Genomic DNA, 14,992 nt, shown 5'->3' on the forward strand with positions numbered 1-14,992 from the left:
TATTTCTGCAATTTATTCCTTGCTATCTCTTTATCAGTTTGAGCTTCAGTTTCTCTATTTGTTCTAGTAAGGTTGCCCTTCCATTTTTATGGTGCATGGTTGTCCTTAGAACAATCAATATTTTGAGATTGCATTCCGCATTGTGTATTGATTTATTTATTTGGCTAGCTCTCTTTCTTTATTTCCGCTGTATTTATTTTAAATTTGGCATAGTCCTATTCACCCCCCCTCCCCCCTCTAGGACATATAGCTTGGCCATTTCAAGATGTTGTCCTTATGATGAACCAACTGCTGAAAGCTAGTATGATAGAGTTACATGCACCTAAGTATCCTGAAGACGCACGAGAGCAAGAGAAAGATTTCTACCGCTATCATCGCCTGGTGGGACATCCGATGGAAAATTGTTATATGTTGAAATGCATAATACAAAGGATGATAGATAGAGGTGAAATAGTGATAGGAAAAGAAAAGGAAAGAGACATGAAGGCAGCAGTGCATATGCTGACAATCCGGGAGACGACTTAAGAAAGAACAAGGAAAAGAGATTGTAAGACAGCAAGAAAAGTAGCAGTGATTACGCTACAGTCCGAAAAGGGATAGTAAGCCCTGCGAAGCAGAATATAGGGGTTACAAGAAAAGAAATCATCGAAGGTCAGAATGATGGTGATAAGAGAGAAGAGAAGACTAAGATGATGAAGGTAACTTACGATGTGGTAAGTCACTTGAAAGGCACACTGGCTCGATTGAGCTTTTATGATGCGCTTAAGTTGTCGAAGGAATTTCGGCAAAGTTTGGTTCAAGCGCTATGTAATAACCTAAATAAATCTTAACCATCCAATTTTAACCATTGATCGACGTACCCAATTAGTCCGATATGATCGTCGATCTACAAGATCAATTGGTTCAATCTCAACCATTGATTTGGACATATCCAATCCAACTGTTTATCCAACCATACATTTATCCATCCATCCATCTATCCATACATCCATCCGTCCATCTATTGATCCATCCATCATTCTACATCATCACAACCATAGCTTAATACTAGACACCGTGTATAATAATTTCATTCATGCACATACATGTGGCACACATGAGATACATGGTGCACATGCACACTACATTTCCCACCATGAACACCTATTTCATACACACCTCTTATATGTGTGGCACACATGCACCACATACATCACATGCACCTGATGTTCATACACGGGACACACATAGCACATGTGAAACGTACAACATGTGGTGCGTGCAAACCAGAGAACGTACAACACATGTTTTAAATAGACCAATAAAGAAGAAGAAAAACGATAAGAGAGTAGTAAGAGCCACTCTCTCTTACACGTGTTAAATATGGGAATGAAGAGGGTATAAAAGGGAGGCATGAGAGATAGAAAAGAAATTGTAATGTGAGGGTGGAGTGTGGTGTGACGTGAGAAAAGTGAGGAGAGAGAGAGAAGAGAGAGAGAGAGAAAGGAAAGTTGTTATTCATTTACGTTGGAAAGAGGGAGAGAAAGAAGAGAGATAAAAAGGAAGAAAGAAAAGAGGAGAGACAAAAAGGAAGAGAGAGGAAGAAAAGAAAAGAAAAAGGAAAAAGAAAAGAAAATACTTTTTTAAGAAAAAGTGAGTTTTTCTCTCACTTGATATTCATGAAAACTCTATATAATTTAATTTAATTCATTTTATTTGTTAATTCAATTGTACTTATAATACAAAATTGCCATTGTGGATGTACTTTTTATTTTGACGTAATCACTTACCCTACTTCTTAAAATGTTGTTTAAATTATTATTTTTGTTGTCATTGCTTTAAAATGATTTCATTAAAGTTTTATAGTCTTATTGTTAATCCTATCTTTAAAAAAATTCATTTATTTGCATTTAAATTTTGTTTTGTTAAAAGTTATTGCAAAATCTTGAGTTTATATATATTTTTTATATAGATCTTAAATCGTATAAATCATGTTGCATGCTTATCTTTTTAATCAAGATTTAATAAATCACATTGCATGTTTATTTTTTTCATTGTATTTTAACCATGATCTAATAGATTACGTTGAATGTTTATTTTATTTTTTATGTAAAATTTTAATTATCTGCATACAATTTACATTGATTGAAAATTTTGTTTTTAGTTTATTAAATCATGTACATCAAGTATTATGGATTGACCAAAGAATAGTAGTCATTGAAGATATTTAGAAATATATGATTTATGTAATATTAAAATCATGCATCATTAAAATAGTTATGAAACACCAAAAAATAGGTGAGGCGATCAAGTCCTCTGGGTTGAAAATCCCAAAAGCATAAATAGGTGGGGCGATCAAGACCCTTAAGTTGAAAGTCCCAGAAACCCAACTGGTACCTTTTGGAACAGCTACCGTACCCTTTAAGTGGGTGAACATGTTAGGATTGCAAAAGGTTCCCACTGCCAGGTTCGGTAGGGTAGTAGTTTGACCAGCTAACGTACAAATGGGTCCCTCACCAAGTGCCCTTTGGATGGGTGAGCATATCATGCAAGAGGTTCCCATTGCCAGGCTAGGTGTTATATTCGTGCGGGTGTTGGCCAACCGACGTAAACTGGCCCTGGTGTTAAAAAGAATAAACCGCACATGTTATCATGGAGTATAGCATATGTTGATTCCATTCATTCATATTTCTTTAAATTTACATTGAAAATTGTGTTTATTAAATCTCTTCGTTTGTTATTTTACCTAAATAGGTATTGTATTTTTTAATACATTTTTATTCATGTTATATGAGGTTATTTTGAAACCTATGTTGAGATTACTCACTAGGCTTCGTAGCTTACCCTGTTGGGATTTTAAAATTCCAGGATCGGGATCACATGGAGGAGCTTAAAGAGATTTTCTTTTATTTATTTTTGTTTCTTACCTTTTTCTAAATAAGTGTAATGAACATTTAGTATGACAACATTACGATGACATGTGTTTGATGATAATCTTGAATAGTCAGAACATGGATATTTTTCTTTAAATAAATGTTTAATTATTTAATTTTTGGATTGTTATATTTTATGAGTGAGGTTATTTTGTCAATATATGTGTGGAATATGAAATGTAAACATACAAAACATAAGTCATGCCTGCGGGTACGGAATCGGGGTCAGATATACCTAGGTGCCAAATTTCGGGGTGTGACACGCTATCCGATCACGATGTCAGAGAAACATTGCTTATGGAGATGGAAAGTGAAGAATGTAAAGAGCAAGAAGACTATATGCCAGTCGTCTCCTTCTCTAATGATGATTTAGTTTGTAATATAGGACACAACAGGCCACTGATGAAAGAAGGCCACATCTGTGGTAAGAAAGTTAAACGAATTATGCTTGACAATGGATCCACAGTGAATCTGCTACCGCTGATGATGTTGAGTTAACTGGGTTATCGTCATTCTGATCTGCGCCCCAGTGGAAAGATGATACAGGGCTTCAATTAGGATAGGCATGTGCACCAGTAAAATTACAGTAACATTGGAAATAGGAGAGCTAACTACTGATGTCATTTGCCACATCATAAATGTCATGATGACATACAATCTTCTCTTAGGAAGGCCGTGGATACATCAGAACAATATTGTGCCTTCTACGTTACATCAATGTTTCAAGTACTGTAAAAACAGGAAATAGTATAAAGTAGTGGCTGATGCAAGGCCTTATACAGAAGCTGAAGCTTTCTTTGTGGACGCTAGTTATTACAAAGGGTTCGCTAAAGAAGAAGAGAGAAAGAATGATAAAAGCAAAGCCCGGAGGAATATTCAAGCGAAGGTGATGAAAGAGGAAGCAGAAAAAGCAGAATTATCTGAAATCATGAAAACAAAGAAAAGATTCTATTTTGTGCCAAAACATCTGAGACAACCGGGGCAACCACCGCTAACGTTATTATCCCCCGAACAATTGAAAATCTTACAGTCCAATTATAAAGTGTCGTTACCATATGCTGAAAGGAACAAACCATTCTCAGCTATTCCAGAAAGATTTTGAGTCAGGGCAAGCGTAAAATATCTAGAACCAATCGAGTTTTACACCCCCCGCGGAAGTAAATAAAGAGGAAGAGGCCTAAAATAATGTATATCACAGGAAGCTGACACCACAAGATCTTAAGAAATACAGCCAGTAAGCAAAAAGATTATGAAAAGCATGGGTTTTGATTACAAAGAACCCACCAGCCTAAGTCACGGGAAAGGAATCTAGATTCCTATTGGAGTGGTCTGAAAAGGCGAGGAAGATTTCAAGGATCAGGGGCATAATCATCAGTGAACATGGTCACAGTTGAACAATTATCAAAGACAGATCCTAAAGTAGTTGAGCGTCCTGAAATGACCCCAAAACAAATGGAAGACGGCGGGTAGTCAATAATAAACAGTTTACAGGAAATGAATTTGGGTACAGAAGAAGAACCAAGGAATACATTCATCAGCGCCGGTCTTCCTGAGCAAGAGGCCGAGAAATATGTTGAACTTCTTAAAGAAAATAGAGACATCTTCGCTTGGACATATGCAGAGATGCCGAGTCTAGAACCGTCAGTAGCAATGCACCGGTTAAATATTTCTAAAGAGAAAAGGCCAGTTAAACAAGCACAAAGGCGATTTCACCCGGATTTGATTCCTCTAATGGAAGAAGAAGTAAACCAACTGATAAAAGTTGGGTTTATTAGGGAGGTCAAATATCCCAAGTGGATATCAAATATTGTCCCAGTAAAGAAGCAAAATAGACAAATCAAGGTGTGCGTTGATTTCAGAGATTAAATGAAGCTTACCCGAAAGATGATTTTCCTCTCCCGATAACTGAATTACTGATTGATAGTATGACTCAGTACGCTATCATGTCCTTTATGGATGGTTATGCAAGTTATAATCAGATTAGAATGGCACTTGAAGACGAAGAAGCAATGGCGTTTAGAACTTCGCTAGGAATTTACTATTATAAAGTCATGCCATTTGGTCTCAAAAATGCTGGGGCAATGTATCAGAGGGCAACGCATAATATCTTTCAAGACATGATACATAAACATGTTGAGTGTTATGTGGAGATTTGGTAGTCAGGTCAGGTAATCATTACGAACATTACGAACATGTGGCATCAGTCTTCCGTCGACTCAGGAAGAAGCATCTAAAAATGAATCTAGTTAAATGTGCATTTGGGGTATCATTAGGAAAATTCCTTGATTTTGTTATCAGGCATAGGGGCATCGAGATTGATCCAAGTAAAGTTAAAGTCGTTCAAAATATGCCACCTTCGAAGACATTGAAGGAATTAAAAAGTTTATAAGGAAAGTTGGCGTACATTTGCTGTTTCATTTCAAATCTGGCAGGGAGATGTCAGCTATTTTCTCATTTAATGAAGAAAGGAACAGAGTTTGTATGGGACAAAGCCTATCAAAATGCATTCGATTCGATAAAGGAATTGCTGAAATAGCCGCCGGTATTGACAGCCTTTATAAAAGGGAAGCCGCTCATTTTATACATATCTGCAGCCGAGAATTTGTTAGGAGCCCTGTTGGCACAGGTGAATGAATCTGGGAAAGAAACAGCTCTTTATTATCTAAGTCGAACTCTGATGGGCGCAAAATGAAATTATTCCCCGATTAAAAAGGAATGTTTGGCGCTGATATTTGTGGTACAAAAGTTGAGGCATTATTGTCTCTCCCATGACATAAGTTTAATCTCAAGAGCAGATCCGTTAAAGTTCTTAATGACAAGACTAATGCTATCAGGAAGACTGGCCAAATGGATGCTGTTACTTTCAGAATATACGATCACGTATAAGCCGGCAAAAGCGGTAAAGGGGCAAGCAGTGGCAGATTTCCTGGCAGCGCATTCCGTAGCAGAGAGCGAGACCATTACTGATGATTTTCTCAATGAACAGGTTATGTTAGCCAGGTTGCAAAGTCCATGACAGATGTATTTTGACGGTACTTCTCGAGCATCAAGGGCAAGTGCTGAGGTGATATTTATTACTCCTCAAGGTGACTTGTTACCTTACTCCTTCACATTGGGCGCTGCCTGTACAAATAATGAAGCCGAGTATAAAGCTCTCATCATCGGAATGGAAATTGCTCAAGAAATGAAGATAAAAATGCTGCAAATATTTAGGGATTCTAAATTGATCATAAATCAATTGATAACTGAATTCGAAATAAGAAAGCAAGAGCTCTTGCCATATTGTCGGAAAGCACAGCAGTTATTGGAGCAGTTCCGCCATGTAGAAATCAAGCATGTACCGCGGGCTAAAAACGTAAAAGCAGATGCTTTGGCTAGCCTGATAACAGCTCTGTCCTATCCAAATTGAAGTCCTCTCTAGGTGAGTATAGAAGAAAGAAGATTTTTGCCCTCTTCAGAGGTCATTAATGAAATTGTTGAGGCACTTCCTATATCATGTTTGGAGGTGACAACAGATGATTGGCGTTAGCCTTTCGTAGATTACCTCAAATACGATATCTTGCCAGAAGACCCAGCACAGAGACAGCAAATCAGGCAAAGATCAAGCAGATTCATTATATGTAGCGAAGTGCTATATAGAAAATCTTACAATGGGATGCTGCTACATTGCCTAGATGAACAAGAAGTAGGTCAGATGTTGCGTGAAGTGCACTCTGGAGAATGTGGGGCACATCAAACTGGCCAAAACTTATTTCATCGAATACATCGAATAGAGTATTATTGGTCTACAATGTTCAAAGATGTGATAGATTATGCAAAGTGGTGTCATAAATGTCAAATTCACGGAGATGTTATACACATTCCTCCAGAAGACCTGCACCAATCAGTCACCTCCTGGCCCTTTTCTGCTTGGGGACTTAATGTTATTGCTCCCATAAATCCACCTTCGTCCAAAGGAAAGTAGTATATTCTAGTAGCAACAGATTACTTCTCTAAGTAGACAGAAGCAATTGCATCGCGTAATGTCAAGGAGAAAGATGTGGTTAATTTCATCCGACACACAATAATATACCGCCATGGTATCCCGAAGAAAATTGTCACAGATAACGGCACTCCTTTCAAAAATAGGGGGATGGAAAAGTTGTGTCAGAAATTCAGCATTCACTATTTGTTTTCAACACTTTACTATCCACTAGCCAATGGATTAGTAAAGGCATTCAATAAAATGATAGTGAAAATACTGAAGAAGACAGTGACAGGAAACAAACATAACTGGGATGAAAAGTTACAAGAGGCATTATGGGCTTACAGAACCACCCACCAGACGACAACCAGAGCAACACCATATTCACTAGTTTATGGTGTAGAGGCGATCATCCTGATTAAAACATAAGTTATGTCACTCAGAGTGGTAGTGCATCAGTCAATTACAGATGATGAAAATGCAAAAGTAAGGCTGGAAGAACTGGACTTGCTTGATGAAAAACGCTGGCAGCCCAACAGCGATTGCAATCGTATCAAGCGACGATAAAAGACCAATAGTGGTCACCCATAGGACAGGGGGCAAATTTGAGCCCAAATGGGACGGGCCGTACATAATAAAAGAAATATATTCCAATGGGGCATACAGAGTTATAGATCAAGAAGGACGAGATATAAGTATACCGGTCAATGCTCACTTCATAAAAAGATTCCTTGAAGAAACATCTGATTTTGATCCAACATATTATCAGAATAATACGCCTACATCAAAAGGGGGCAAGAATAAGCAAGGTCATGGCCATGTACTATTAGATGAATGAATAAAGGAGAAATTTACGAGCGCACCAAGATTACATAGCAACAAGTTTTACAAAAGGAAATTGGTATCATCACCAAGCTGATATATTATGAACAATACACATGCATATCATTGAAGATATTAGCAGAAGTGGTGATGTATTAATCTTAATCAGAGATATCTATCATTCTCGCGACAACGATGACCACCTACTAAGATATCTATCATTCTCGCGACAACGATGACTACCTACTAAGATATCTATTATTCTCATGACAACGATGACTACCTACTATTATCTTTTAAGGTAGTCTAGTCAAGCCCTAAAAATGGCCAGGTACGCACAAGACCTATCATTTTCACCATTCGGGTAGCAGTGAGAAACTAATGGCCTTAAAAAGCCCATGAAGGCCATCATATGCATACCCATCCGGGCTGTGGACGAAGCCAGCAACTGAAAGTCTTAAAGTCTTCAATGGCTAGTCAAGCATAACACCCATGCCGTCTGTATAGCTTTTCGACAGCACCACGGGGAATGGATGAAACTGCCCTCCCGTGAATGGGTCCGACCTTACAGGTGAAGAAAATGTGGGCTGCAGTGTGAGCTCTTTGGCCATGTCCATAGATAGGCCAACCATGCGTATGACCCCCTAGATCTCTGACTTGATTTCAGTAATAACTCATGAGTAAGGGCTTAAATCTACTCATCGATGGACTAACGACCCTGAATTTGGTACCCCAAAGGTCTCCTTGTGTGCCCCATGAACTCTAGAGAGCTACTGTGGCCAACCATGTGAGTAAATCCAACCGAGTTCACGGCCTCGGTACTTCACTGGGCCCCTCTGATGGATTGCGGTTTGTGAACTCACCAGATGTGAGAAGTCCAGTGAACTCATAAGAGTTACAGAGACCATCACGTGAGACCTGGCTCCACTACTCAAGAGTCTAAAAAACTGCGTGGCTCCACTACTTAAGAGCATAAACTATGTGTGATTATCTAACTAAACTGAAACTTAGTGCCGCCACTTAGGACAAGAATCATGTACGAAATCCCTTACTAACAGTCATAAGAAATGCTTAAATAAGGGCATAATTCATCAATCATAATATCACATGAACACTGTTGAGGCACAAAAAATATTCCATTGCATGTCCATTGCATTGGTTAGAGAATTCCATGGTGTAAATCCTTCCCAGGGTTGTGCACTACTTATTTTGGTAGAAATGAGTGACAAGGGGTATTTTGGTAAAAAGCAGTAACTAGGGTTATTTTAGTAAAAAGCAGTGACAGGGGGTATTTTGGTAAAAAAGTACACATTTCAAGGGGTGTGCGCTCCACATTTCAAGGGTTGTGCGCTCAACATTTCAAGGGTTTGCGCTCCACATTTCAAGGGTTGTGCTCTCCACATTTCAAGGATATTCACTCCACATTCCAAGGGTTGTGCGCTCCACATTTCAAGGGTTATGTGCTTCACATTTCAAGGGTCGTGCGCTCCACATTTCAAGGGTTGTGCACTCCACATTTCAAGGGTGTGCGTTCCACATTTCAAGGGTTGGGCGCTCCACATTTCAAGGGTTGTGTGCTCCACATTTCAAGGGTTGTGCGCTCTACATTTCAAGGGTTGTGTGCTCCACATTTTAAGGGTTGTGCACTCCACATTTCAAGGGATGTTCAGTCCATATTTCAAGGGTTGTGCGCTCCACATTTCAAGGGTTGTGCGCTCCACATTTCAAGGGATGTTCACCCCACATTTCAAGGGCTATGTGCTCCACAGTTTAAGGTTTGTGCACTCCACATTTCAAGGGTTGTGCGCTCTACATTTCAAGGGTTTGCGCTCCACATTTTAAGGGTTGTGGGCTCCACATTTCAAGGGTTACGCACTCCACATTTCAAGGGTTATGTGCTCCACATTTCAAGGGTTGTGCACTCCACATTTCAAGGAAAATGAAGGAAATGTGAAGTACAGAAAGAAAATTACAGAAGGAAGAAGAATCTGTCCATGTGACTGAAAGGATGAATGGAAAGATGATCAGAACCTATTACACGACCAAATCGAGGGCTTCAAGTCCACATAACCCTTCTGCCTTTGCAATGAATATCAAAGCATCGAAATGTTGTCAAAATTGTCATCGGTCTGTCTTCTATTTTTATTTATTACGTTGCATTGATTGTACTATGTTTTCAGAATCAAGGGAATCCAGGGATGTTAATGAACTCAAAATGAATAGATATCTTGTGATCATTGTTCTCTCATTCTTTCTTTGTTATTATTGAATAATTCCCCTAAATCAAATGCATTTGTTTTCTTGTCAAAATAAAATGGCGACTCTGCTGGGGATTCTTTTCAATGATAACTTGAAAATATTCAGAGAACATTTATCACTTTTTGGCATCCGTATAGACACCAAAATGGTGACTCTTAGTGGGAACATCCTCCCCTTCATCTCTAAATACAAAGTATAATTTTATTTAATCAAAATAACTAACACTCTATTCCAAATGATAGATATACCGTAACGGCCTTTCTCTTGACTAACGTGGTTGTCTACTTCACATCCAATGGATATCCACCAGAAAGTATCTGAGAAGATCAAATCAGTTGTAATCAAGGACAGACAATGCCAAGTAATGTTCGAAATAGTTTCTGCTTCACCAGTAGCGCAGTAAGATGATGAAGGACGAATGATGGTAACATCCAAAAGATGAAGGGTTCAATCTTCTCTCACAAAGAATATTGTCTTATTGAGTATGGATAATAGGTCGATCATGTGCAATACTATGAGGCATGGTTTTACCTCAGTTCATCCTCTTCGATGGCGTCAGCAACGTAGTTTTCACTTTCTCTTTTGATATCAGTATATTCGAAGTGTGTAGAAAATAGAAAATTTGCGAACAGATGTTAATCAGCCTTCACCAAATGAACATGTTATGAATCAATTAATGAATTCATCAGTCAATAGAGAACCCTGGGGGCATCGTCATGACTTGACAGAGTAGAAGAGCAAGTTAAATTTACAATTTGAAAGGAGTTAAAGTGAAGCTGCTCAACTCTTACATGAATCGGCTACTTCAAAGTCTTAAGAGAACAGCAGCAGATATTGCCAAAAAAAGAAAGCAAAATGAAGGATCATCAAAAGTAAAGAATCAAATCATTCAATAAAGAAAACATGGGTGATTCTACAATTAAGAAAGTAAAGAAAGGGTTCAGAAAATTCAAGGACTACGGGAAACATACAATTGAAGAAGATGATATACTTCCTATGAGGAATTAATGGCTATGTGCAGAGGAAATCAAAAGAAATGAAGCAAAGAAGAAAAAGGTATTCTACCGAAGATGATCGACGATAATAAAAATTATCATAGAGAGAAAGAAAGTAATGATATATGGTCCCGATTAGAGATATCGACTCTATAAAAGAACAAACAAGAAGAAAGCAAGACAAGTATATTCATCATGGGGGAAAATTTTCATCAATATACCTGTCAGTTCAGCAAAATATATCATCCCTGAATACCAAGAAGGTTCACAACGTTTTGACTCAGAAGATTCACTGTGTTTTGACTTAAAAGATTCATGGCATAATTATTCAGGGGGCAGATAAAAGCATAGAAAATATGTTATCCTTGAAGATAATTACAGTTTTGATTTTGAAGATTATTAGCATAATACTTCCAAATCAAAAGGCGGTAAGATAAGCAGAATACTAAGAAGACCAAAGTTTCAGATAACCAAAATCTAAGAATCCAAAGTCTCAGAATGCCGATGTCATACATGAATAAAAGGTAGATTCCCAAGATATCAATGTGAAATATAATATTATTATTAAGCACCGACGATGGTTGCTGGATTAGATTAGTAAAACTATCATTGCCATTGCCAAATCACTGACGTGAAGATTATTCTATTATCAAAGTTTATCGAAATTAATATTATTACTAAGCTAAAGCTCCATTCGGCCCAAATTTTATAATATCATCAGTAGCAGCAGGGGCGATATATCAATCATTGATCTGTTATCTTCAATTATCGATATGTTATCTTCAGTAAAGCCTGTATGATCAACTATCACGTTAGTGACAATAGTTTATCATTTAAGGCAGCCTAATCAAGCCCTATACAACCAACTATGCATAAGGCCTATCACCATCGCCATTCGGGCAGAGTGAGAAGTTGGTGGCCCTAAAAAGCCCGTGAAGACCATCATATGCATACTTATGCGGGCAGTGGACAAAGTCAACGACTGAAAGCCCTAAAAGGGCCAAAAAGTCTTCAACGGCCAGTCACGCATAACACCCATGCCGTCTGTATAGCTTTTCGACATCGTCATAAGGAATGGATGAAACTGCCCTCTAGTGAATGGGTCTGACCTTGCAGACGAAGAAAATGTAGGCTGCATTGTGCTCTCTTTGCCCATGTCCATAGATAGGCCAACCATGCATAAGACCCCCTAAATCTCTGGCTTGATTTCAGTAGTAACTCATGAGGAAGGCTCTAAACTTACTCATTGATGGACTGGTGGCCTTGGATTTGGTACCCTAAAGGTCATCTTGTGCGCCCTGTGAACTCTAGAGAGTTACTGCGGCCAACCTTGTGCGTAAATCCAACCGAGTACAGGACCCCAGTAGCTTCACTGAGTCCCTCTGATGGATCACAATTTGTGAACTCACCAGGCTATGAGAAGTCCAGTGAACTCATAAGAGTTACAGAGACCATCACATAAGACTCGACTGCACTACTCAAGAGTCTAAAAAACTGCGTGGGCTCCACTACTCAAGAGCTTGAACTGTGTGTTATTCCACTACTCAAGAGCCTAAACTGTGTATATAAGTGTCAGTCCAGTAGTGTCAATCTAGTTCAGTCTAGGCCAGTCTAGTTCAATCTAGACCAGTCGAGTCAGGACAAGTTTAGTCTTGTCCAGTCAAAGGATGGTCAGTCAAAGTACACTAGCTCTACTACTCAAAAAGCATAAACTATGTGAGCATCAAAATGCTGCAGATACGTATTTCACTTTAGATCTGCTCAAATATGTAATTGCTTGATGAAAATTTTAAATATTGAGTAAACAACATGCAAAAATACGTTTCTCTTGAATCAGGTTTAAATTACAGCAACAGCAAATGCCTTCAAAATATTGGTAATTATCTACTCAAAAGTTCAAATCTTCAAGATCAATTAATATATTGACAAGAGCCGTGAGGTCTTTTTATCTCTTGCATTGTTGATAATAGAGAAATATTATGCCACGAGATTCTCAAAGGCGGTAGAGGATAAAATAGAGAAGAATCATCATTCTCTCCCAGACAATTTAAAGATTCAGATATATTCTTTGGATTCTTTAAAAGGAGCAGCAAAGATCATCCATCCTTCAAGAGTAGCAGCAGATCTTATTTCATGAATATTATCTTCTTAAGAAATCTTTATACGAAGTTGACCTGGAAAGGGGGCATGATATATGTCTATAAAGTAATCATGCCTTGGTCTTTTAATAATCTTTTATGAGCGGCGGAGGAATTCATATGCCGAGAATTATGAATCATGATCCAGCGTGAACATTCAAGAGTTGTTTTTATATCAAGGCCTAGTTATATGGTCCAATGCAGTAACTTCTCATTGTTCTAGTAATCATATCGTAAGTCTCCAAGTACCAGATCCGATGGAGATAAAGAACAAACTGAATCATCATTTTTCAGAATCAGCAAAGTTCTAGTAATCATATCGCAAGTTATTAAATGAAAATTGAAAAAAGTCTTCTCTATTTTTCAGAATCAGCAAAGTTCTAAGGAAAAGTCTATGCCAAGGAGCACAAGCTAGAAAACAGTGAGCAAAAAGACTCAGTAGTTGAACCTTTGGAGCTAAAGATGACATCTCCAAGAGCGTGATATAATGAGCAAAGAATGCAATGTGAATCACGCTGACAAGCACAAAGATTAAATGATTAAATCATTATCATATTACGAATATCACAATCAGCTTAAAAAGAGGAGAAGTTTTTAATATATTTTAAAAATTATCAATGATTCATGAAGCTAAAATTATAATGTCTTAAGATAGTAATTCTGATTAATTTGGCAAGAAAGACTATCATTCGAAAGCTTGGGTTATGTAGATCATGAATAAAGGAGACAATAAAAAAAATTATTGCAGAGCATTAAAGAACAACTTCCTAAACACAAAGTTGAAGGAAAGAGTCACTGGAGTTGATCAAAGAGACTGTTGTAGCAGCAGCGGTGTTGAAAGACAGTTCTCTGGTCAAGTTAATCAAAGATGAAGTCGCCACAACTGTTACAGTGGCAACTTTCGATGAAAAGAGAATTTTATCCTCTCTAATGAAGCATTTGTTCGACGATACTGGCACCGCGATTATTCAAGTCTTTCATTTGAGCATGATCATTCAAATCTTTCGTTTGAACGCGATCATTCAAGTCATTCGTTTGAACGCGATCATTTAAGTCTTCCGTTTGAACGCGATCATTCAAGTCTTTCATCCGAAAGCGATCATTCAAGTCTTCTGTTCGAGCATAATCATTCGATCTTCTGGTCAAGCATGATCATCCAGCCATCCTTCAATTGCAGTTCATTCAATTTTTCAGTCAGAAGAAGATCGATCCTCCATTTGATTTCATGAATCAATCAAAGAAGGATCAATGGGGCATCTGTTGAGGCACAAAAAATATTCCATTGCATTGGTCAGAGAATTCCATGGTATAGATCCTTCCTAGGGTTGTGCACTCCTTATTTTGGTGAAAATGAGTGACTGGGGGTATTTTGGTAAAAAGTAATAACTGGGGGTATTTTGGTAAAAAGCAATGACTGGGGGTATTTTGGTAAAAAAAGCAGTGACTGAGGGTATTTTGGTAAAAGCAGTGACAGGGGGTATTTTGGTAAAAATGAGTGAATGAGGGTATTTTGGTAAAAATGAGTGAATAGGGGTATTTAAAAAGAAGTGAAGAGGGTATTTTGGTAAAAAGGGGTGCATGGGTGTCATTTTAATAAAGAAGTGGTTATATACCACTATTTAAGGAAAAATGGTTGAACACTACTATGTAAGGAAGGAGGGTGAAAGTTATATGAAGAAAGAAGTGGTGGTGATCACCACTATGTAAGAGAGGGATGCCTATAAATACCCCTCCCCATGCCACATTTGAGGGGTTGGTTGGTTAGAAGACAAGAAGGAAGGAAGGCAAGAGAGGGAGAGAGGGAAGCTGTTGCACCGCGCAACCTACTTTGGAGAAAGTCCAGTGCGCCACTTCATGTGGAGATTGTCATAACTCAAGCCTTTTGCTGTCTTAACAGATAGC

The 14,992-nt window shown here is 38.1% G+C and overlaps 1 protein-coding gene across 1 annotated transcript; it reads left to right on the forward strand.

Annotated features, from left to right (window-relative positions):
- The first annotated feature begins 4,406 nt into the window (after positions 1–4,406).
- LOC131249639 (uncharacterized) lies at positions 4,407–6,321 on the forward strand. The gene is made up of 3 exons (XM_058250427.1): positions 4,407–4,678; positions 5,708–5,792; positions 5,932–6,321. Exons 1-3 carry the CDS (start codon positions 4,407–4,409, stop codon positions 6,319–6,321), a joined length of 747 nt encoding a protein of 248 aa, XP_058106410.1.
- Positions 6,322–14,992: the final 8,671 nt, after the last annotated feature.

Source organism: Magnolia sinica, chromosome 6, assembly GCF_029962835.1.
Source record: "Magnolia sinica isolate HGM2019 chromosome 6, MsV1, whole genome shotgun sequence".
Taxonomy (NCBI): domain Eukaryota; kingdom Viridiplantae; phylum Streptophyta; class Magnoliopsida; order Magnoliales; family Magnoliaceae; genus Magnolia; species Magnolia sinica.

Coding starts and splice junctions, on each gene's coding strand:
- LOC131249639 (XM_058250427.1), top strand. CDS start 4,407: ATGAATTTGGGTACAGAAGAAGAACCAAGGAATACATTCATCAGCGCC. Junction 4,679..5,707: donor AACCAACTGATAAAAGTTGG/GTTTATTAGGGA, acceptor TCTCAAGAGCAG/ATCCGTTAAAGTTCTTAATG. Junction 5,793..5,931: donor CTTTCAGAATATACGATCAC/GTATAAGCCGGC, acceptor AGTCCATGACAG/ATGTATTTTGACGGTACTTC.